The sequence below is a fragment of the Nomascus leucogenys genome, chromosome 18 (genome assembly GCF_006542625.1).
Source record: "Nomascus leucogenys isolate Asia chromosome 18, Asia_NLE_v1, whole genome shotgun sequence".
Lineage (NCBI taxonomy): Eukaryota > Metazoa > Chordata > Mammalia > Primates > Hylobatidae > Nomascus > Nomascus leucogenys.
This window is the reverse complement of record NC_044398.1, coordinates 69,309,865-69,333,970: the sequence shown is the minus strand read 5'-3', so window position 1 is coordinate 69,333,970 and position 24,106 is coordinate 69,309,865. Positions and strand designations below refer to the sequence as shown.

At 39.1% G+C, this 24,106-nt stretch overlaps 1 protein-coding gene across 5 annotated transcripts in view; it reads left to right on the top strand.

Annotated features, from left to right (window-relative positions):
* Positions 1 to 24,106, top strand: part of PDE4D (phosphodiesterase 4D) — a 1,540,268-nt gene that overhangs the window by 1,321,635 nt on the left and 194,527 nt on the right. For all 5 annotated transcript variants that reach the window (XM_030797623.1, XM_003265960.3, XM_003265958.2 and 2 more), the window contains one exon: positions 2,502 to 2,551. In XM_030797623.1, coding sequence (XP_030653483.1) covers positions 2,502 to 2,551 — 50 coding nt within the window. The remainder of the gene's footprint in view (positions 1 to 2,501; positions 2,552 to 24,106) is intronic.

Genomic DNA, 24,106 nt, shown 5'->3' with positions numbered 1-24,106 from the left:
TTCAGTGAGAACAAAGTGCTATAACTCTGCCTCATCACATGATGACCCTGGAAGAATCAGAACTTTCCCTGCTGGGCACTCACAGAGCCACTAGAACATTTCCAAGCTCATCCTTGGATTTTGTGGAAGGCATGTGTTACTTTGCACAAGCCACCCTTTTTATTTGCTGTAGAAAAGGAGTCTAGGAAGAATGCATTCCAAACCCAGCCCCTGGGTGGGTATTCAGATGCACATTGCTGACTTGTTAACACACTACTGGTTCCTGTCACCTTGGGTTTTTTGTTTTTGTTTTGCCCTTGAGATTTTTTATTCCAGAAGTGAGTTCTGGCTCATCTGTCATTAAAGGAGGTATCGAGGCAACCATGGATCAAAGTATTAATATTTTCTGCTAGCCATTACTTGTTCAGATATCAAGTTCCTGAGTGCCAGTTAATTGTACGATTGATAGTAAAAGGAGATAATTAGTAATGAGTCAACCATTTGGTTTTCCAAAACTGCAGAAAAGTGTAAAAATATTTATTTAATACCATTCCCAGACAAAATCAATGGTTTCTAAATTTTCACAGAGCAAGGACTAAAAAGGAATAATCAGGATCTCAATTATTTGAATGATAAACTCTTAGCAAGAAGGTAACAGATAACACCCTGTTCCACACAGCAAGACCCCATCTCTAAAAAAAAAAAAAAAAAAAATTTAATTAACCAAGCATGGCGGCATGCACCTGTAGTCCCAGCTACTTGAGAGGCTGAGTTGGTGGGGGAATCACTAGAGCTCAGGAGTTCAAGGCTGTAGTGAGCTGTGATCACACCACTGCACTCCTGCCTGGGCAACAGAGTGAGACCCTGTCTCAAAACTTTTTTTAAAAAAATTTTAAGAAGAAGAAGATAATTACTGGTATATAGACCAGAGCTATTTCAGAGCAGCTGCTTAAAATATTAATGTTTTGGTTTATTGAGTTTAAATTCTCCCCATTTTCCCCCCAACCATTTTATTTTATAATTAAAAAATCTAAAATAATTCAGAAGTAAAATTTGGTGCATTTTCAATCAAACACAAAATTTTAATCCCAAATTGATACCAATAACCTTAAGAGCAATGAAAGGGAGCCAGAGGCTGAGTGGAACCAGTGAGAATTCACAAAATCCCAGGCTGCTTTCCCCAAGTTTCCCCCACCCTGCTAAGAGATTCATCATCTCAGCAAGGCATGTTTGAAGAGGCTGATGCCATCGGCACATATGTGAGGCTGTGGATGCAGGTTCCACAGAAACATCTCAAACTAGGCAGCAAAGCAGAGCATAGGCCCTAGGATCACATTCGTTTAGTCCAAATCTCAGCTTCGTTACTTAAAACAAGTTCTTCAAATTCTCAAAGTTTTGTTTTTCTCACTGGTAAAATGAGAACAATGAAACTTACTTCCTTAAGGCTTATTGTAAAGATTAAATGAGATAATTCATTTAAAGTGCTTATTTAGCAATGTCTGATCCACAGGAAGTGTTTATTAAGTGTTCGCCTTTGGTAGAGGCAATATATATATAATGATTATATACCTAATATATATATATATAATTATTATACACCTAATATATATATCAGACATCTTTGAATGTATCTAAAAGTGTTTTTTAATCATTATATTTTAAAAGCTGTCAGTTACAAATAATAACTTTATAAAGTTGTATTTCAAAAATGTTGATGGATATTTTATAAATGATATTCTTTTCACCATAATTTATTGAGCACTGACTGAATACTGGATGCATTTTGCTAGACTCTGCAGGGAATATAAGTTAATCAGACAGCACACTTTTTTTTTTTTTTTTTTTTACTTCAAGGGGTTTATAGTCATTTTGTGGAACTTGGCAAACATCTGAAAACTTACAGAATACAAGATAGAATTTATTTAAGTACCTTTGGCTTAGAGTATTTCTAAAGCCTCTATAGTATCTATTTGGACAAGTCATTAATATACCTCTCTAACAAATACATCAGAGATGTTTCTCAATACAAGAAAACAGAAAGGAAAAAGTTCAAATAGCTTCTCTAATTATAAGATAGTTTACAACAAATCATTCACTTCTGATAATGTACAGGCAATCATGAGAATTTATGCCAAAAATAAAAATTTCTTAACCCTGTATTAGGGAAAACAATTATAAATTGACTGCTTTTTCAAATTCAGAGTCTGTAAGCCCTGGCTTCAGCGAATAAAGTCTGTAAGAATTTCCTCTTCTCTCATGTCCCAGTGACACTTACATCAGCTTGATTTACCCCGAGTCAATCACTGTGAGATTTAACAGTTTTCTTTTTGGACATGTGTGATCTGAGCCAAAATACAAAGAACGCCTAGGGACTTGTCTGGCTAGTCTGAAAGAAATCATTTGCATGTCCAAACTTAAAAATAATTCTTTAAAGTAAAATGCTATATCTGAAATGACTCAGAGAGCGATCAAATCAATAAGCCCCACATATTTACTGCTTTGTGTTTTTCTGTCTTTGTCAGAAGATCACCCATGTGCAACCAACCATCCATCAACAAAGCCACCATAACAGGTAAGAAAGATCTGGAGCTTATTCTTCATATGTCTAGGAAGAAACCATTTCTGCCAAGAGTCAATATAACACCAACACCAATTTCATGCTGCAATTTGAAAATGTTAAAGAAATAAATTCTTTCTTCTCTACATTATCATTTCTATCATTGATCTCACAAATTGTCTAAGCTGTTATTTGGAAATTTTTTACTGATTTACATGTTTTACTGATGTACATTATTTTTAACCATTTAACTATGTGCTTATACTCATTTGAGCATTGCTCTGGTCATTTGTATTTTGAGAGATGGTGTTACTTTCAAGTTGCTTCCCATTCTGGTTCCACACATGTGTTAGTAGCATGATATGTCGTCATTTAGTCATTTAGTTTAATAAGAGTGAAGGCATAAATAAAAGGAGTAACGTGTTGGTTCATCAATATCCCATTTGTGTGTAGGAAGGAACATTGTTCCAGTAGTCCAATAAAGGACTGAGAGAGCTGAGAATAAACTCGGTTTGGGAGGGGAGAGAAGTTAATATACAATACAGAAAAACTTCAATGAGATCAAAACACAAGGATCTACAGATGTTTGGGAAAGAAAAATGGGAGGAAAGATGAGAGAAGTCAAGTGCATAAAAATAAAATTATCTCAATTCTTATTAGTCTGTTTTAGGCACAGGACATGACCCCAACTGAACCAAAAACAGAATGCATGATCTCATTTTGCTGAACCTGAAACCAAATTGAACTCTTTTGACTATTTCTTGAAACCCCAATTGATTCATTAAAATAATTGCCTGGAAAAGAAAACCTATGTTTTATAAAATTATTACCAGAAGAAAATTAGCATATTCTCCAAACTAAAACGATTCGTCATTGGGTTCAAGTGCCTTCCTTGGGCTCCAACCCATAATGTGCTGAGGAGCTCTTATAAAGTTATTAGTGAGTACACTTTGCTTGAAATTTAACTTTATCGTGTCCAGATGTCTGTTTGTGTTTGTGGTCACCACATTAGAGTTGATTCTGGAATCATTGTTAATGTCATCTTTTCTGAATGTCATCAAGTGAAATTTGTATTTCAATGAATGTTAAATTATTGATTCTCTTCTTCATGTTTCTCTTTCAAGATATTATTGGTGATGACTTCCAATCATCATTTTAGTACATATATGGTTAACCAGTTTTGTTCTTGATATTGATCAAGAGATGAACAATAGGGCCAGGAGTGGTGGCTCACGCTTGTAATCTCAGCACTTTGGGAGGCCAAGGTGGGTGGATCACTTGAGGCCAGGAGTTCAAGACCAGCCTGGCCAATATGGCAAAACCCCATCTCTACTAAAAATACAAAACTTAGCGTGGTGGCGAGCACCTGTAATCCAAGCTACTCGGGAATCTGAGGCAGGAGAATTGCTTGAACTCAGGAGGCAGAGGTTGCAGTGAGCCGAGATCGCACCACTGCACACCAGCCTGGGCAACAGAGTAAAACTGTCTCCAAAAAAAAAAAAAAAAGAGAGAGAGAGAAACAGTAACAATTCCTATATGCTAAAATAAATACTTCGAGCAAGTGATTTCTTCTGCCAAAATTCAAATTCAATATAAATGAGCCTAAACTGAGTTGGAGGTGTGGAACTGGATCCCTCTGTTTCTATGCACTTTCCTATGTTGAGGAATGGACAGGCCTGCATTTATGAACCTGTACCTGGGGCCTCTAGTGAGAGAAGCCACATGGAAGCTGGTCTTCAGCTGCTCCAGGCACTAGGTCTGACCCCTGTCAAGAGGGACTACCCTCAACCCCCAATTTTGCAATAAGCAAGAACTGACATTGCTATTTGGGCAGAATGCACTGCTATTTTGGTCCCTGGAAGCTTTTTTAGCTTGAGGTCACATATGAGCTGGCCTCACAGGTAGAGCAGCATTCTCCCAGAAGAGCAGCATCAGGTACCAGTGGAAATTGTTGTGTCTGACAACAGATGGTTGGGTGCTCAGTTGTCAGGGCAGCTGCCCAGCCATCCCAGCAGATGCCAGGCACAGATTAACAGGAGAGAGTAGCTACACTCAAAGGGCACAGACTTGATCTTAAGCATATGTGACAGACCTCATAGAAGCTCCTAGAAATGTATACATAGTAAGGGGGTCCTGGAACAATACCAGAAGGAATTATGAGCCACAGAAATTAAGAAATTAAGGTGAATATGGCCTCATTCGTACCCACAAGCTCCTGACCTGAGGCCTAGGGACAAGGGGGACATAGAAATACCTTATCTAGAAAGGGAAACCAATTAACTGTTGTTACCGCTTAGTGCTGCTGGGCTCCTCACAAAGTACAACAGGAAATGAACTGACTAAAACTGGGAAGTCATTTTTCTTGCCCAAGCATAGCTAACCAAGGTGGGAACATGGCATGGGGATGGAGGGATGAGGCCAGTAGCAGGGGAAGGTTCCCCTTTCTGAGCCCATTTTGAAAAAGTGGGCCCTTAAAACCTCAGTGCTAGTAATAATAATTATGGTTGAGACTTTGACATTAGTAAGATTTGAGACACTCAGAAAAGACAGTGCTTATGCCTTTCCTCCCTCCACGGCTGACCACTGAGGCCCCACCCTCTAGGCTCACTCTCTCTGAAGATGGAACCTGGCTGTACCGTGGCAGTAGTCCTGGGAAGGGCAAAGAAGTATTAAAGAGTCAGTGAGGCACTGTTAAGATGAATGAGCCCCTGTTGATAGCGGTCAGACCTAGTGCCTGGAGCAGCATGAGGACCAGCTTCCATGTGGCTTCTCTCACTAGAGGCCCCGAGTACAGGTTCGCAAATGTGTGCTTGTCCATCCCTCAACATAGGAATAAGGTCTAGAGTAACAGTATAGCCTAACAGTTAAGTTCATGGCTGATCCAAAAGGCTGCTAGAGCACACAGCTCCAAGTGCCTCTGGAGGGCAACTCCACAGAACATCACGACATGGTCCCCCTAGAATTGTACCACGTGGTTGCTCTGCCTACCCAGAACTCAAATCATGCTCTATCATGAGAGCTGTGTGGCCCTGGGCAGGTTGTATACCCTTTCTCTGCTCAGTTTCCCTACCTATAAAATAGTGACACTGCTTCCTGCTGTTGTTGCTGAGTTGAATGAGTGAACACGCATGACGCCCTTAGCATAGTGCCTCACAGAACCAGCACTTAATACATCTTTTTAAATTCTATTTTGTTGTTATTACTTGGTTTTGTTTCTAGGGCCAACTGTATACGTAGAACTAGGGGTTTCTTCATCAAGTCAGGCTGCTGTAACAAAGTACCATAGACTGGGTGGCTTATAGACAACACAAATTTATTTCTCACAGTTGTGGGGGCTGGAAGTCTGAGATCAGGATGCCAGTAGCCTTCTTCTAGGTTGCATCAGTGCCCTTTGTAAAGGCACTAGTCTCATTTGTGAGTGTTGAATGCTCCACCCTCATGACCTAATCACCTCCCACAGGCCTGGCCTCCAAATACCAACACCCAGTGGGTTAGGATATTGAAATGAATTTTAGGGGCACACAAGCACTCAGTCCATAACAAGTGGTAATGGAAATAATAGGACAAAGACACAAAGGAAGGAAAAGGAACAGTGAGAGAAAGGCAAGCTTGCAGGATCATGAGAGGAAAACTTGTGGGTCCTTAAATTGGCCAAAATGGATGGGCTTGCTTTGTGCCCATCAAAATGGGGTCTCCTACTGCTCCCAGCACTGTCTCCTCCATTCTCATCACAATCCACAGATGCCGGTAGCTTTGTGATACAGATGATACACTGTTGTTCAGGATGAATTTCAAAGTCTAAGAACTCACTTTCGAGTCATAGTTGTTTGAAGGAGAAATATTAATTCTCTATCACTTTTCTGTAAACCAACTCTAATTTTTAAAAAAGAAGAGTTAAGAACTTCAGCTGTCTACATATCACATACCATGCTTTCTAAGGAGTTGCCCCATAGAATTTACAATACCTTCTTCTTCTTTTCCAGGTTATTACATTTGACATGTATTAAAGCCAGGAGAGTTTTTTTTTTTTTCTTGAGGCAGAGTTTTGCTCTTATCGCCCAGGTTGGAGTGCAATGGCGTGATCTGAGGCTCACTGCAACCTCCACCTCCTGGGTTCAAGCAATTCTCCTGCCTCAGCCTCCCAAGTAGCTGGGATTACAGATGCCCACCACCATGCCCGGCTTTTTGTGTTTTTAGTAGAGACAGGGTTTCACTGTGTTAGCCAGGATGGTCTTGAACTCCTGACCTCAGGTGATCCACCCATCTCGGCCTCCCAAAATGCTGGGATTACAGGCATGAGCCACCACACCCGGCCGAGAGTTTGATTTTATAGCATTAGGGTTTTAAAGCAGGTAGGTCAACTGGCCAGTTTTTATTTCCATATATAGTAGATAAACATACAGGTCTAAAATGATCTAACAATTCCTTAAAAGTAAGGCTTTGAAGTGTGCATTTATAAAAGAGACTTATACTACTAAGTAGCTCTTTTGCTCTTTAGTGTGATATGACAAAGATGATGTGTGGCATTTGGAGCCTGAACGTGAACCCGGTCTCTCCCTTTTGCTTCATTTCCTCATTTTGGAGATTTGAGTACCTAACACTTAGGACTGTTGCAAGAATTCAAGGAGATAAGTTATATAAAAGGATAGAGTTCAAGTTGGGCATGATGGCACATGCCTATAATCCCAGCTACTCAGGAGACCAAGGTGGGAGGACTGCTTGAGTTCAGGAATTCAAGACCAGCCTGGGCAATGTAATGAGACCCTGTCTCCTAAAGTTAAAAAAAAAAAAAAAAAAGGAAGCCGGGCCATGGTGGCTCACGCCTGTAATCTCACCAGTTTGGGAGGCCAAGGCGGGTGGATCACCAGGTCAGGAGTTCAAGACCAGCCTGGCCAAGATGGTGAAACCCTGTCTCTACTGAAAATACAAAAATTAGCCAGGCGCGGTGGCAGGTGCCTGTAATCCCAGCTACTCAGGAGGCTGAGACAGGAAATCGCTTGAACTCTGAGGGCGGAGGTTGCAGTGAGCCAAGATTGGGCCACTGCTCTTCAGCCTGGGTGACAGAGTGAGACTCCGTCTCAAAAAAAAAAAAAAAAAAAAAAAAAAAAAAAGAAAGAAAAAAAAAAAGAAAGAAAGAAAGAAAGAAAAAAAAATGGATAGAGTTCCAACTGTGATGAGGAACTCACCAAGTGTTTCTTCCTATAACCCCCTCCCATGCCTGACTTTTTTTTGTTCCTAAAGCTAATTTAAAAACTAGTAAAATAGATGTAGCAGAGAATATTGGTGTGTCAGCTTCTTTGGTACATTTCATTTATGATTTTGTTTTCACACAGTCATGGCATGACATTTTTAGTAATCCTTTTATCACTTAGAGTAAGCCTCACCTACATACGTCCTTAATGTATGGTGAACACCAGAAGTAAAGAGTGCATTGGAACGTGAGAGGGTGGCAAAGAGTCAGAGATGCCCAAGCCATACCTGTATTGGGACAGTGATCCCATTTTTGAAGTACAGCCACGTAGCTTGGGGCACAGTCCTTCCTTGTAAGCATTTCATTTTCGAACAACCTTAGCTCAAGGCAAGCGTTCTGCAGCCATCTCATTAAATGTTGTTACATCTTCACAATACCATTTTCAATGCTTCTGAATTTCCATATTTCCAATATGTTTATTTAATCATCCTCAATTAGAGGATTTTCATGCGAGGACACAACTCTAAAGAAAACATATTTAAATATCTTTATTTTAAAGATGAAAAAGCTGAGACCTAGTTGCTTAGTGACAAAGCCAGGAACAAACATGTGGTTCCTTTTTCGAGTCCATGGCCCTTCTTACACCTTTATAAAGTAAAATAACCTATTAGATTAGGGTGGCTTTTACACTCACCGTGGAAGTATATGCTTTAGAGAAAGTAAATGAAGTATTAATATTAACTCCTGAGTAATAGATGTGGCATTGTATTATTTGTATATGAGCTTGAAAATTTCTCATCCCAACCTCTCACTGGACATGTCTCTATAGTTATAGCTATTTTGATTATATCTACTGCTTATACCCCAGAGGCATAGAGACCAGCAGCCTAAAGCAAAGGACTTCTGGCTTTTGACTTTGGAAAATACAAGTTCTTCTTCTATAGGAGCAGTGAAACTAGTACAGCTGCCTACTCTTTACCTGTAGAGGGAGACACATGATGCAGTGACAAGCACAGAACAACACAGAAGTGGTTTTAGTCCAGAAAATAAATAAATAAATAAATTGGTCCAATTCTTCAATCCATTTTGTATTTTTTTACCCTGAAGATTCATGGCTTCATTAAAAACAGTAAGTGCATTCTAAATAGAATTTAGTCAATTGGCAAGTAGAGAATTAAAAAGTAAACTATCCAAATAATGCTAGTCTGTCAAAACACAATGAGAAGAAATTTAATCTTATATGTTTGTTGTTCTAAAGCACAAGCAGTTTCTAAGAATTAATAAGGGGGAAAAACAATAATGATATTTAACTGGGACAATTACTTTTTGTTATCTGGGCTAATCACTTAATGCTTTGAGCTTATTGAATGAAAGAAACTAAGCAACTATTTCATGGTGACAATAACGATGCTGGCTACTTACTTAGATCTGCCTTTTAAATCTGTGTGTGTGTGATAAAAGCAAGTAGTATATATAATTTTTTAAAAAGAAATATAGAGAGAGCTAATAGATGGGAGCAAGAACCATATAAAGAAGGCAAAAGGGATCTACGTGAGAGAAATATGTAAGTCCTCAGGAGATACTGAAGTAAAACGTGTGTTATGTCAGTGTATAGGGAAGACAAGAGACCCAGCCATTGTCAGAGAAGCCCCACTTCCTCATCAACCACCAGCAGGCAGCAGCTTCATGCTGTAGTTCTTTTTTTCCTTTAATAGAGTAAAGATTGGGCCACACTTTAATAATTGCCAAAAATATGTGTTCATTAAGCTTTTTAAAAAATGTGATCGAAAAATGCTGATGATACATTGTGTTTAATAGCTTTAATAAAAAACTGATAAAGCATCTAATACATCTAATGACTGTCGGATTTCCTGAATCTTTTAAGCTGAAGGAGTTAGCTTCATTGAAAAGAAAAATCCTCATTGAAAAAGAATCTTCTGGCAAAAACATTGAACTGAAAGATTTGCATAAATGCATGGAGTATGACTATTTATTAGTTAAACTTATGATCTTTTAGAGCAGTAAAAGTCAGTTTTCTTTCTTACAAATGAATTTGTTTTGGCCTTTTATGCTTTTATTTAGATGAGTAGAGCCATACCTATTAATATATAAAAAGATCGGATCTGACACCGTGGCTTTTTGACCAGGAATTGATTGAAGTTAGACTTGGTTTTATGAATAGTGAAAACAAGTGCTATGTCCTAATTATGAGGGGAAATAATTGTATCTCTCTTGTCTGAATATCTGATTTGGATGCTTTGTTATAACTTTAATTGAAATAATTAAATGGGGCTGCATATTCATTTAGCCTAGCAAAAAGGTGATGAGCTAGCATATATTTTAAAAACCCAGCTTTCCTCTTACTAGTTGTCTAATTTTGGTCAATGTACTTAAATTCTCCAAGTTTTGGGGGTATTCTTTATCAGTAAATTCTAACTCAGTGCTTAACGTAGTACTTGGTACTCAGAATGTATTCAACAAATGTTACTTGTCATTATTGCTATAACATTATTATTATTATAAGTATCTGCTTGGTCAACAGTATTTTCCATGCACCTTATATATGGCATGCATAGGCTCTGGAGGTAAAATGTGACTACTGGTTCAAGAAATTTACAAAGTAAGGGAGAAAGAATTATAAATAGCTAAGTACTAGCTAAATGCCATGATTGAAGCCTTTATATTTTTTATTTTAATTAATTAATTTTTAGAAATAGGGCCTCACTCTGTTGCCCAGGCTGGAGTGCAGTGGTACGATCTCAGCTCATTGCAACCTCCGCCTCCCAGGCTCAAGCAATCATCCCACCTCAGCCTCCTGAGTAGCTGGGACTACAGGCATGCACCACCATGTGTGCATAATTTTGTATTTTATTTTTTGTATTTTTTGTAGAGGCGGCGTTTTGCCATGTTGCCCAGGCTGATCTGGAACTCCTAGGCTCAAACAATCTGCCCACCTTGACCTCCCAAAGTGCTGGGATTACAGGCATGAGCCACAGAGCCTGGACTGAAGCCTCTTTAAATATATATATTATATGTAATATATATATTTTTATAAATATATAAATATATAATATATATATTTTTATAAATATATAAGTATATATTTATAAAAATATATAAATTTATATATCTATATAATATATACAAAATATATATAATATATTATATATAATATAAAATATATATTTTATAAAATTATATATTATATTTCTTATATATTATATATTATATAAATATATATTTCTTATATATGATATAAATGTATATTATATTTCTTATATATTATATAAATATATTTATTATATACATATTTATTATATATTATATATTATATACATATTTATTATATATTATATAAATAAATATAATTCTCATATAAATATATATTTATTATATAAAAATATATTTCTCATATAAATATATATATTTATTATAAAAATGAATATGTAAAATATTACATAAAATATTATATATTAAATAAGTATATTATATATTCATATAGAGAGAGAGAGAGCCAGTGGCTCTACCTGGGAAATGCTCCCTGCTAAATTTGAAGAACAGAATGCTTTCCATGTGGTTAGGGGAAGATTGAGGATTACCTCACAACAAAAGACCAGCAAGAATAAGGTATGGAAGCATGGAATGCCTGTCCGTATCAGGGGACTGGGAACAGTAAAGGACAAATTGGGTTAAAGGTGTATAGGAGCAACTGAACAGGAGGCTCCAGAGGTAGATTAAGGAAATAGTATTTGAGGCCTACATAAATAAGTGGACTTTATGTTATGGACAGTGGAAAATCATTGAGCATTTCCAATCGTAGGAACAAATACACATTTCAGAATGACAGTAATTGGAAGCAGTGTAGAAAGAGACTGAAAAGAAGAAAGACTACGGGCAGCCCCATACTCTTCAGGGGGCTGTCACAGGCCTTGTACAGGATCAAGATAATGCAGCTCTGAACTGAGGTGGAAGTGGGGCTGTGGAGATGAGGGAATGGGTTCACAACTCTTCAGAGATAGAATTGAAGGGACTTGGGGGTTGGTTAGAGCAGAGACCGGGGATGAACAATTTTAAAGTGAAAGTATGAGCCAGGCGCGGTGGCTCACGCCTGTAATCCCAACACTTTGGGAGGCTGAGGCGGGTGGATCACCTGAGGTCAGGAGTTCAAGACCAGCCTGGCCAACATGGTGAAATCCCATCTCTACTAAAAATACAAAAATTAACCGGGCGTGGTGGCACGCACTTGTAATCCCAGCTACTTGGGAGGCTGAAGCAGGAGAATCGCTTGAACCCAGGAGGCAGAGGTTACAGTGAGCCGAGATGGCACCATTGCGCTCTAGCCTGGGCAACAAGAGAGAAACTTCATCTCGAAAAAAAAAAAAAAAAGTGAAAGTATATATATACATGTTCATTACAGCACTGCGAATGTGCATAAAGGGTTAAAAACAATCCAAATGCTAAATAATGTGTGAATTCTATTTAGGTAGGGGTTAAAAAATTCCCATAATAAAATGATTTTAAATAATTTATTTTCGAGAAAATTTTAATAATATGGGAAAATGTTTGTATTTTAAAGAATACATAATAAAGTGCCATGTGGGCAATAGGCACACATTTAATACACTTTAATTATGTATATTGAATTGAACTTAAGTTACTTTTAGTTGTTGACCAGTAGTTAGCAAAAGTAGATAGGTTTACCATTTTACATTGAATCTAGTGATAAACATGTTATTTCTCAGGTCCCAGTTGTTAGTTTGCCTCTCCTTGCCTAGAAAGGGTACTGGTGAGACCTGACCTGACAATATTTCAATATTATGGTTCCACAGTCCAGCATTAACTGTATTTTAAAATAACAATATCTCTCACATAGGGCAGCATTTTATGGATTATTGAGCCTATGACAAAAATGTTGTATTATCCTTCAGATGATCAGAAAAACTACCCTTAGGGCTAGATGCAGTGGCTCACACCTGTAATTCCAGCACTTTGGGAGGCGAGGGAGGAAGATGGCTTGAGGCCAGGAGTTTGAGGCAAGCCTGGGAAACACAGTGAGACCTCCATCTCTACAAAAAATTTTAAAAATTAGCTCGACATGGTGGTGCGCACCTGTAATCCCAGCTACTCAGGAGGATCATTTATGCCCAGGAAGTTGATGCTGCCGTGAACCATGATCATGCCACTGCACTCTAGCCTGGGCTGTAGAGCAAAACCCTGTCTCAAAGAAAGAAAAGCTACCATGTGAATAAAGGATCTCAGTGTCGCCAAAGTCCACTCCTGCCAGCATCCCTTCCCCGCTGCCCTGAGTTTAAAAAGAGCAATACTTCCCAAGCCTGTCTCTGATCAAAGGAATCCCCAAGGGCTTCCTGAAAACAAACACAAAATGACTGATTCCCAGACTTTCCAGAACTGAATATCTAGGATAAGGCTCAGGATCTAAATTACTAACAAATACTCCCAGGTGAATGGCTTGATTGGCCAAATTTGGGAGAATAATGGAATACTGAAGAAAGCAGGTGAGAGGGCTGCCTGTGTACAGTGTTGTCATTGAGTTGTTGATAACTTGTTGGAAAATCCCTGTCTTTCTGGGAAGTGTATATAGTGACACCCACACCCTCATCTAACAAACAGTGCAGCCCAGGATAAGCAAGATCATATGTGCAAAGTGCTCCACGATTAGTGAAAGAAAATACAAGGTTATATTATTATCTGGGCTGACTTCGTCATCCTGGGCATCAGCGTCAGGGTCATCATCTGTTATCTCTCAAAATACATACAACATTTTAAGTAGAGCAGCTTGCTCTCTGAGAAGAAAATCAAGTGTCACATCTACCTTTGTGGATGTGGGAGGGAGGGAGTTTGGGAAATGTTTAGTAATTGCATTCTTTTTGTCTTCTCGGACACAGTACCAGGTCTCCTTAAACTAATAAAAGAAAAAAAAAAAATAAAAGAACCACACAAACTGCATTCTTCAGTCACTCCCTTTCTCCACAAAGTGCTTCCCACCCATTTCAGCCTTAGAAAATATTCTAGGCATACTCAGAAATACAGTGACTGTGGTAGGGCAAAATGTTGAAAATTCCTTTGAGGCTCATTTCCCAAATTTTACTGGCTGGATGTTACACTGAATTGTTTAACTCTAAATAAATAGGGAGTGCACTCACAGCGTCCTTTCTTTTGTTATATCAAAAAGCCTCTCTCAAAAAATGCTTTAAAAATCAGTGGATATATTATTAATACTAATATTAATAAAAGTTAACATTTACTGACATTTGAAATGTACTAAACACCCTAGATGAGTAATCTTTTTAAACCTTATGATATCCAAAGAGGTAGACACTGTTGCTATTCCTGCTTCATAGATGCAAAACTGGGCTAGATAAGTTGAATAATCTGATTAAGATACATGGGTAGAAAATGACAAAGTATGGACTGACTCAGAGGGAGAATGTCAAGTCCTCTCCTAAAATGTCCTGGCACGTACACACATACACAAGCTGCTGGATCTGCTGGTCCTCAAAAGTTATTCCCTAGGGACTTCTCTCTTCCTTCTTTTTTTTCTCTCTCTCCTTCCCTCCCTCTCTCTCTCTCTCTTTCTTTTTCTTTTTTCTTTTGAGAACAGAAAACAAATCTATACCGTCTATTCCCGAATGTATATGAGTGGAGGGTAGGACAAGAGGAGGGATAAGACCTGTGGATGCACAGAAACTCTTTGGGAAACCCTAAGAACTCTCTATAGTTATATAAGCTAAGGAAAGGATTCCTGCCAGGGGTATAGGATTCTTCACGCACTCTTCAATTCCCACACTTCTCTTCCTGACTCCTCTGAAGTGCCCGTTGTCACCAGAGTGCCCAGGGACAGAGCATTGACAAGGAAAGGCCCAGGTGTGTGTGAGAAGTCAGGCAGATGGGGTGTTTCAGAGGAACCAGGGTAACGCAGTGCTTCAGCGTTCGCACTCACCTTGCTTCTGGGACCACTTACCACCAAGGCCTGAAAGGGCAGGCCCCACCTACTGGGAATATTCATCTTCTCTTTGGGTAAAGTCTCTTCATGCCATTATCATCTCTTAGCTACCATTGCTAGGCAAAAGTTTCCTAGCTCACCATCTCCTGAATGCACTTCCTTGAGATATGTCTGATGCTTAAATATCCAGTGCTTTCTAGTGTGCCGTCTTCCTTCTGTTTTTTGTTTTGTTTTGTTTTGTTTTGTGGTTCCTTTTCAGCACTGTTGGTCCTGTGGAAGTATTTCTAATTGACTGTATTCTATACGCCACACAAAGCAGATGGGTGTTTATGACATTCTCTTCTGGATATGTTTCTGATGTTTGCATATTGAACACAGAACTGTCCACGTAGAGAACCTGATTTCTGCCTCTTCCTGGGTTTGCTTCTACTCATTTAGTCCCTAGTATGTGAAAGGCTATGCTTAGGCTCCAAGGACCGAAGGAGGAATAAAACACCTCCAATAAGCTTCAGGACCATTACTCTAGAGGTTTGTGGAACTTAAAAAGTTAAAATGTGTTCTGTTGAATGACAAAAAGCATTAAGTTAATAGAAAACAGAGGGCTTATAAGTGAATGGATAAACGAATAAGTAAAATAAAGAAGAGAGAAAGGAAGGGAGAGAGGAAGAATGGAGCAGAAGCAGGTGAGATTGTTTTTCTAAAGAGCTAAGAAGCTGCCTACAGTGTTAGCTTAGAGACTGAAAACGGTTTGGGAAAATAATTCAGGAATTTAGGGAACACTTCGCAGCCTGAGAAAGTGGAGGGCTGAGATTGGTAAAAGAAGAGATGTTTCAAAATAGCCAAAAGGAAAAGAACTGGTCGTGAAACTGAGACCTCAGAGTTGAATGACAAGTAAGATACCTCTGAAGTCACTGACTGTGGACTGACTGTTATTTGGCTACTATTGCTTCTACAGAGAGAGACCTAGGTTTTATCCTCCCATATAAAAAAATCTCAAACATTGGTAGGTTTTGTTTTTGTGTTTTGACGTACAAGTCAAAATCCATGTGAAGGAGGAGGAGCAAGACTGAAGGATCAGAAAATTGGGGTTTCATGACTGGCTGTCCTGCTCACCCACTTTATGTGTGACCTTAGAAAAGTCACGTAGATGTCTTTGATCTTTTCTGTTAAAATGTGGTGGGTAATAATTATACCTTCCTAATTTTGAGGAATTACATGAGATAATCTATGTAAAAAAAATTAGCACGGTGTCTGGGCCATAGTAAATGTCAGGTCTTATTTAAAAGCATGTGGAAAGTGCTTAATATGTTGAAAAGTATTATAAACTACCAATAAATGTTATTATATTATTCAATTACTGTTGATCCTCAAAGCAGCCATCTCTGGAAACTGTACAATTATTTGAGCCCTGATGCCATTGCTGAAAGCATTTTGGAAGTGGCTTTAGAGACCATTTACAGACCATATAATACACACACATACAAAAAAGCAATAAGCAATGTCACTGGTTTATAGTAACACTTCACTTATGACCCAAAATATTATTTCCAGTATGATTACCAACCCTATTCACCAGACAGAATGTCAAATTAGCTTAGATGGGGCTAACTCCAGAAAGTGAAACCATTCTCAAGGGATTTTAAAGAGTTTTTTAAGAAGTATCACGTGGACTTTTAAGGCAATTCCAAGACAGGGAGCCCTAAAATCATTACAATGATGGCAACGTGTGGAATAAGCATATAAATACATTTTCCCAGATGCAATTTTGAAGGAGACAAAATCTGAATTCTAGTCGGTTTGTGAAGGAAAAGGAGCAGTTTCTGTGAGATTTCTTTTACCCCTCAGCCAACCTCAAGACAGTCTGTCTTTCTACAGACCCTCCCTTACTGTTTCTCTTTACTGGAAACTGTTGAGGGTACTGGAAATAAAGGAGAAGGCCAATGTATCTAAGACCACTGGATCAGAGAGAAGCCCAAGAACCTTCATCATTTCCACAGAAAGGGCAGCAGAGGAAATTAGCCTGGCCTTTTGTCATGCTATTATTTCTCAGTGAGTCTATTAAATTATTGTGATACACTAAACAGTGGGTCTGCATTTTGTTCTTTGGGGATTCCATACAATTCTCCCCTTGGCTGGCTTATCACCTCCCCTTAGAAAATGGTGTCTCAGCAATGATCCTCTGCTTGCAACACAAAAAAAACAACTCTGCTCATTTATGCAAAATTCTTAGTGGAAAAATATAGGAAGAATTCCGAATTCCCTGAGAATTAGTGGGGCGACAGGTGGTGGTGGGGGTGCTGGAGGACGAGGTTTGAAGGAATCAGTGCATCTTTACAGTGTCATTATTTCAAGAGTCAAACAGCAATGAAGGGATCTAATTTGTCTAGTTTGGGTCTTGGGCCTTGGCTAAAAGAGAACAGGCAGGTGGCTTCAGTTCCACCAAACTATGTTATAAAATGTGGTAGTAAGAGCTGAATGATGGGACCAGATTTTGTGGTTTCATATTCTAGCTCTACCACTTACAGATGTTTGTGCCCAAACAATTCATTTAACCTTCCAGATCCTGAAACTCCTCACTTTTGTAGTAAGCACAATAATAGTATTTATCTCATAGGGAGTTCATGAAAATTATTTGAGGAGACATTTATGAAAGGCTGGGCATGGTGGCTCACGCCTGTAATTTCAGCATTTTGGGAAGTTGAGGTGGGCGGATCACCTGAGGTCAGGAGTTTGAGACCAGCCTGGCCAACATGGTGAAACCCCGTCTCTACTAAAAATACAACAAAATGAGCCAGACATGGTGGTGCACACCTGTAATCCCAGCTACTTGGGAGGCTGAGGTAGGAGAATCACTTGAACCTGAGAGGCAGAGGTTGCAGTAAGCTGAGATCATGCCACTGCACTCCAGCCCGGATAACAGAGGAAGACTCTGTCTTAGGAAAAAAAAAAAGATATTTATGAAAAATGAAGCAAAATGCATGGCTCACAGTAAGCACTTGATCATTGCTGGTTATATTATTATTGAGATTATCTAATAGGGATACAAAGTATATTCCTGAAAGAAATTAGGGTGCTCTTAGATAGGGGAAATAAATGCCGGTAGGGTTGGTTTCAATGCACTATTTATTTTATTAATTTATTTCTCACTGAATTTCTTTTTATGATACTCATTTTTTTAGAGATCCAGATGGTACCTGTCATTAATGTATCCCTGAGAACTCAGTTCCTCTGAAGGCACAAAAGTAATTTGACCGTCTCATCATTTGATCCACACACATTTATTTATGCCTCTTTTATGCTTGGTTCTATACAAGACACCATGACGTGTGGCCCCTGTAGGAAGTCCTGGCCTCTGCCTCTAAATCTGTCATCTCAGCCCAACCCCTATTCAGATTATCTGTGCCCTCTGCATAGCCATTCACTTCGCCTGGGTGCAATCATGGCTTCCTTACCCAACGTTTAACAAGTCCAGTCCAGCAACCTACATCATGCCACCCAACAGAAGGAAGGCATTATTGACTCAGAACAAAGTATAGGCACTCTTAGAATAAGTTTATTAAATAATTTTTTTAAAAAAAGATATGTGCCTTTTCCCAGGGGAGCAGCTAGGCATTGTCAGAGGGTGGATTCATTAACTCAATATAGAGAATCCTGGCTGCACTATTTGTTAGCTATTTGACTTTGAGAAAGTTATTCTCTGAGCCTTAATTTCTCATTAGAAGACGGGAATAATAGCAAACCTATCTCAGAGCATTAAGTAAGAATTAAATGAAGTGAATTAAGCACCAAACCTAGTATCTGACACATAGCAGGAACTAAAAAAGAAATACTAGTTCTTGAATAAACATTTTTTTTTTCTTGACTGTGCTATGATACTTCCATCAGTGAGCTTCCGAGGCAAATGAATCATCTTTAGAATTGGAAGCTCAATGTAAGCAACAATGAAGTAAAGAAAACAAGTGAATTTCTCTTGAAATTATTTTCCTTTACTGACTTGTCCTTTATTGTCTGTGTTCACAAGAAACTAGCTCTGACTCCAAAAATGTCTGCCTGTTTCTATGGCCAGTTCTTTTCTACATGTTTAAATTCCTAATTGTGCACACAGTCTTAGTCACTATATTTTCATGTGCAAGCAATTAAGACTCATTTAACAGCCCTCCCTCTGGAAGGTTTTGTTCTCCATCTGCCACAAATCAGATTCCTTAGGAACATATTTGATTTTGAAACAATGTTAAAGTACTGTTCATTTTGTTCAAATTTCATTTGTGTACCATTTTTTCAAGTGATGTAAATGGACAGCCACAAAAAGCTCAGCAGCTGGTCGAAACAAAACATCAAAGACACCATTGAAATGGGGCAAAAAAATTAAAAACTAATATACTGGTACAATGCCAAATAAAAACGATAGTCTGACAAACATTCCTCAGACACATTTTGCTCATAACAACTATTTCCTTTACAGCAGATTTAAAATATGGGAACATGGGAGTACACCCCAGTTGCCACTCTGAATCTTAGCTGTCCTGAGTTCACTGCAATGTATATAATAAGGAAGTCAGAAGGTGGAAAAGAGGAAAAGATTAAATTTCTAAGTTTTTTGAAAAATATATGGTAAAAAGTAGAGGTATCCAACAGATTTGTAGGATAGATTGTTCATTTAAGGGCCAGGAGCGGTGGCTCACGCCTGTTATCCAGCGTTTTGGGAGGCCAAGGGTGGGGGGGGGGGCTGATCACCTGAGGTCAGGAGTTCGAGACCAGCCTGACCAACATGGAGAAACCCCGTCTCTATTAAAAATACAAAATTAGCCAGGCGTGGTGGCACATGCCTGTAATCCCAGCTACTCGGGAGACTGAGGCAGGAGAATCACTTGAACCCGGGAGGCAGAGGTTGTGGTGAGCTGAGATCGCGCCATTGCACTTCAGCCTAGGCAAAAAGTGAAAGTCTGTCTCAAAAAAAAAAAAAAAAAAAAAGATTGTTCATTTAAAAATCAATTAGATTGGCCAGGCACGATGGCTCACACCTGTAATCCCAGCACTTTGGGTGGCCAAGGCGGGCGGATTGATTGAGGCCAGGAGTTCAAGATCAGCCTGGGCAACATGGTGAAACCCCGTCTCTACTGAAAAAAAAAAAAAAAAAAAAAGTAGCCAGGCATGGAGGCATGGTGGCACATGCCTGTAATCCCAGCTACTTGGGAAGCTGAGGCACAAAAATGGCTTGAACCCGGGAGGCAGAGGTTGCAGTGAGCTGAGATCACGCCACTATACTCCAGCCTGGGCGACAGAGCAAGACTCTGTCTCGAAGAAAAAAAAAAAAATCAATTAGATAAGTGAGAGTGTATATTCAGGGCAGCTCAAATCTATGCACTCAGATTAAAAAGAAGATTAATTACAATTTTTTTTTTTTTTGATGCAGGGTCTCACTTTTTGCTCAGGCTAGATTGCAGTGGCATAATCACAGCTCACTGCAGCCTCGACCTCCTGGGCTCAAGCAATCCTCCCACCTCATCCTCCTGTCTACCTGGGACTACAGGCACACAGCACTGCACCACCATACCTGGCTAATTTTTATTTTTATTTATTTATTTATTTATTTTTTTAGAGACAGGGTCTCACGATGTTGCCCAGGCTAGTCTTGCACTCCTGGGCTCAAGTGATTCTCCTGCCTTGGCCTCCCAAAGTGCTGGGATTATAGGTGTGGGCCATCACACCCAGCCAATTTTGAAGTATCTAATTTTTAAAATGAAAAATCGATTAGATAATAGTTCTCCCTCACTACAGGTGAAGTCCGTTTTTATTTATTTGTTCAATGGGCTTCTTTAGAACATGAAATAGAAGGCAATGCTTGGTCAAATTAAGGCAGAAACAAGAATTTATTAGGTTCTGAACATAAATAACTGTCTGTGAACTGGTAACTCTCTAATTAAGCATAAATGTGAAAAGAAGAGGATTAGCTCTTCTTGAGGAGTTGAAAATTGAAAATATTACAATTTGGAGAGGTAGCTTGCAGAAACCGTATAGTTTTTCTCTGCTTATATGCCCCAGTGTTGGGAGACTTGAAAGGAATCACCAACCAAGTTAATGCAATAAATTTCCATATATAGATCAATTGGATGTTTTGTCCCAGCTCCCTAAGCCTTTAATAAACTGAATTGTTTTGGTATCACTGGATGAAAGATTCTGTAAAAGTTCAAAGTATTGTTATTTGGGGCATTCACACCTGCATGTTTAAAATGCCTTTGTGCAAAATGTAGTCCAATCTGCTTTCAAATCAGACCTTCAAAGAAGGGTAGATTCATCCATATGACAGATCCCCTTAGGTGCTTCTCTACAAAGAAAAAGTTAAGCTAGCAGGTCTACCCCCACTCATTATCTTTGTCTCTTTGTGCGTAATCATCAAACGGCACCTCTTAAAAGAAGACCAAGAGAAAACCTTAGTATCTCTTTGCTGGAGATGCAAAGCAAGATATATAGAAGGAATTGGAAAATAGTTGTTAAGTAAATACAGGGGGAAAATGGAAATTGAGAGGACGTACTTTTCGCTAACAGTTGTAAACTAAAAATAAAATTTGAAGCACGCCTGCACCCTCACCCGAATGGACTTCCCCCTTGGCCAGGGCACTCTAAAATTTAACCTGAAAGACTGATTTAGGCCGCAAAGGAAGTCAGACATGCCTTATTTTACCCCTGCAGCATTAACATCAACACAGACCTTAAGTGTGATAAACATTTAGGATCTCTTTCCTTGGAAGCCTGCTACCTGGAGGCTTCATCTGCCTGGTAGACCTTTGGTCTCCACAACTTTTATCTTAACCCAGACATTCCTTTGTACTGATAATAACTCTTTCAACAAACTGCTAATCAGAATATGTTGAAATCTACTTATGACCTCAAAGCTTTCCCCCAACTTCGAGTTTTCCTGCTTTCCAGATAGAACCAGTGTAAATCTTACATGTATTGATTGGTGTATTATTTCTTCCTAAAATGTATAAAAACAAGCTGTAGCCTGACCACCTTGGGCGCATGTCGTCAGGACCACCTGAGGCTGTGTCACAGGTGCATCCTTAACTTTGGCAAAATACACTTTCTAAACTGATCGAGACCTGTCTCAGATATTTTGGGCTAACACAATGAATATGAAAAAACTTTTTTGTTGAGGGGGGTGTGTGGGAGGTGGGACGGAGTCTCTCTCTCTCGCCCAGGCTGGAATGCAGTGGTGCAATCTCAGCTCACTGCAACCTCCACCTCCCGGATTCAAGTGATTCTCCTGTCTCAGCCTCCTGAGTAGCTGGGATTACAGGCACACGTCACCATGCCTGGCTAATTTTTGTATTTTTAGTAGAGACAGGGTTTCACCATGTTGGTCAGGCTGGTCTCGAACTCCTGACCTCATGATCTACCCACCTCGGCCTCCCAAAGTGCTGGGATTACAGGCATGAGCCACCACACCCAGCCAAAAACAACTATTTTTAAAGAGCATCTAAGCTCAGAAATCACAGACATATTACGCCTGCCACTAAGGGAGTTAGTTCCATTGAAGGATATAATTAAGAGTGAAATGAGTGGTGTGCTAAGCACTTAGGGATAGTGGTTCACAAATTTGTCTGTTCCTTAAAATCACCTGGCAGGGCAGGCGTGGTGCCTCACACCTGTAATCCCAGTACTTTAGAAGGTCAAGGCCAGAGGATCACTTGAGGCCAAGAGTTCCAGACCAGCCTGGGCAGCACAGTGAGATCCTGTTTCTACAGAAGATAATAATAATCACCTGGAAATTTCTTTTTTTAATGTAGCTAATGAAGGAAAAAAAAATCCGAGGCTTTGAAACCAACTCAAAGACAACAGCAGTATTTAAGCATAAGGTGTAAGAAAGGTTGTACACTAGATAGCTAGATAGCCAGAATAAAAAGGAAGAGATAGTTACAAAAAATATAAGGAGGATAAATGTATAGGATTTCATAACTGCTAATCATATGATTTTACTGAGTAGGTGTAAAATGCTTCTGACAATGTGTGAAAATTTATAATCCTTAGTATTATATGTAGGATAAACATAGGTTAAGACCTGGATTCTAAAGCTGAATTTAAGGCTAGTTTATCTCCGTGCTTAGATTTCCTACATTTTATTTAAGAGAAAATGTCCTGTATATTGAATATTCATGAAAATCTCGGAAAGGTGTTATGCTTATTCTTAACCTCTTAAAGGCGTACATTGAATGTAATTAAATCATTTTTGCTGGCTGCGGTTCCTCATGAACATCTGCTTTTGTACTTCCCTGTCATTCACAAATGCACGTAGGAGCTAATGATCTATGAGGACTTTTTTTGCCCCTACAGTAACATGCAGCAAATCTGGCTGCATTGTAATTTCTCATCTGCTGTCCCATATTGTCTAGTGGTCAGTTCGTGATGTTACTAAGCTTGGCCTTATTGGCATCTTTTGTGAGCTGCTGCTGCTTTTTCCTTGGCAAACCTGATTACCAAGCTATTGTATTCAGCATAAAATAAAGGCAAATTAATTCAAAATAAAAGTGAGGGTTGAGGGCAATTCACTTCTGAGGTAGACCTTTAGGATGTGAGATGCATAAAGTGAACAAGTTCCTATAAGTGTTTACTTGACTTTTCTGGGTTCTTTTCACCTACTTACTGATTTTGAATAGTATAAATTCCTGGATAATTAATCTGGATAAGTAAGTTGTCACTGTACCTCTAGAGAAAATAAAATCAACCAAAATACGTTTAATTTTGTGCTCTGGGTTTCAAGAAAACAAAAATGAATAAGATGTAGTCCTACCCCCCAAAGACTTGACACAATATAATTGTACATATGCAAAAGAAACTGTCTAGGTGTGGTGGCTCACACCTCTAATCACAGCACTCTGGGAGGCCGAGGCAGGAGGATCACTCGAGCCTAGGAGTTTCAGACCAGCCTGGGCAACATGGTGAAACCTTTTCTCTAGCAAAAAATACAAAAATTAGCTGGGTGTGATGGCACATGCCTGTAGTCCCAGCTACTGGGGGAGTTGAGATAGGAGGGTTGCTTGAGCCCAAGAGGTCTAGGCTGCAGTGACCTATGATCACAGCACTCCAGCCTGGGCAAAAAATTGTAAGTAGTCTCAGGACTGTACCACAGAGGATCGTAAGAATTCCGAGGAGGCAAAGACCAAATTAGAATAATAAGCAATGAAGGCTTCCAGCAAACATGGTATTTTTGCTGGGCCTTGAACAGTCTTTAGATGCTTTAGTTTAATGTGCCATAGTCACACTTTCTGTATTGGGAGTGTTAATGGGTGATTACTACTCCAGAGCTTTAGGACTGCTTCCAGTATCCCAGCAAAGCAGCCCTTTTCAACTAGAACCGTTTGCTATTACAAAAGAGAGGTGATCACTTGTGATTTCTTAACATTTCTTCACTTAGCCT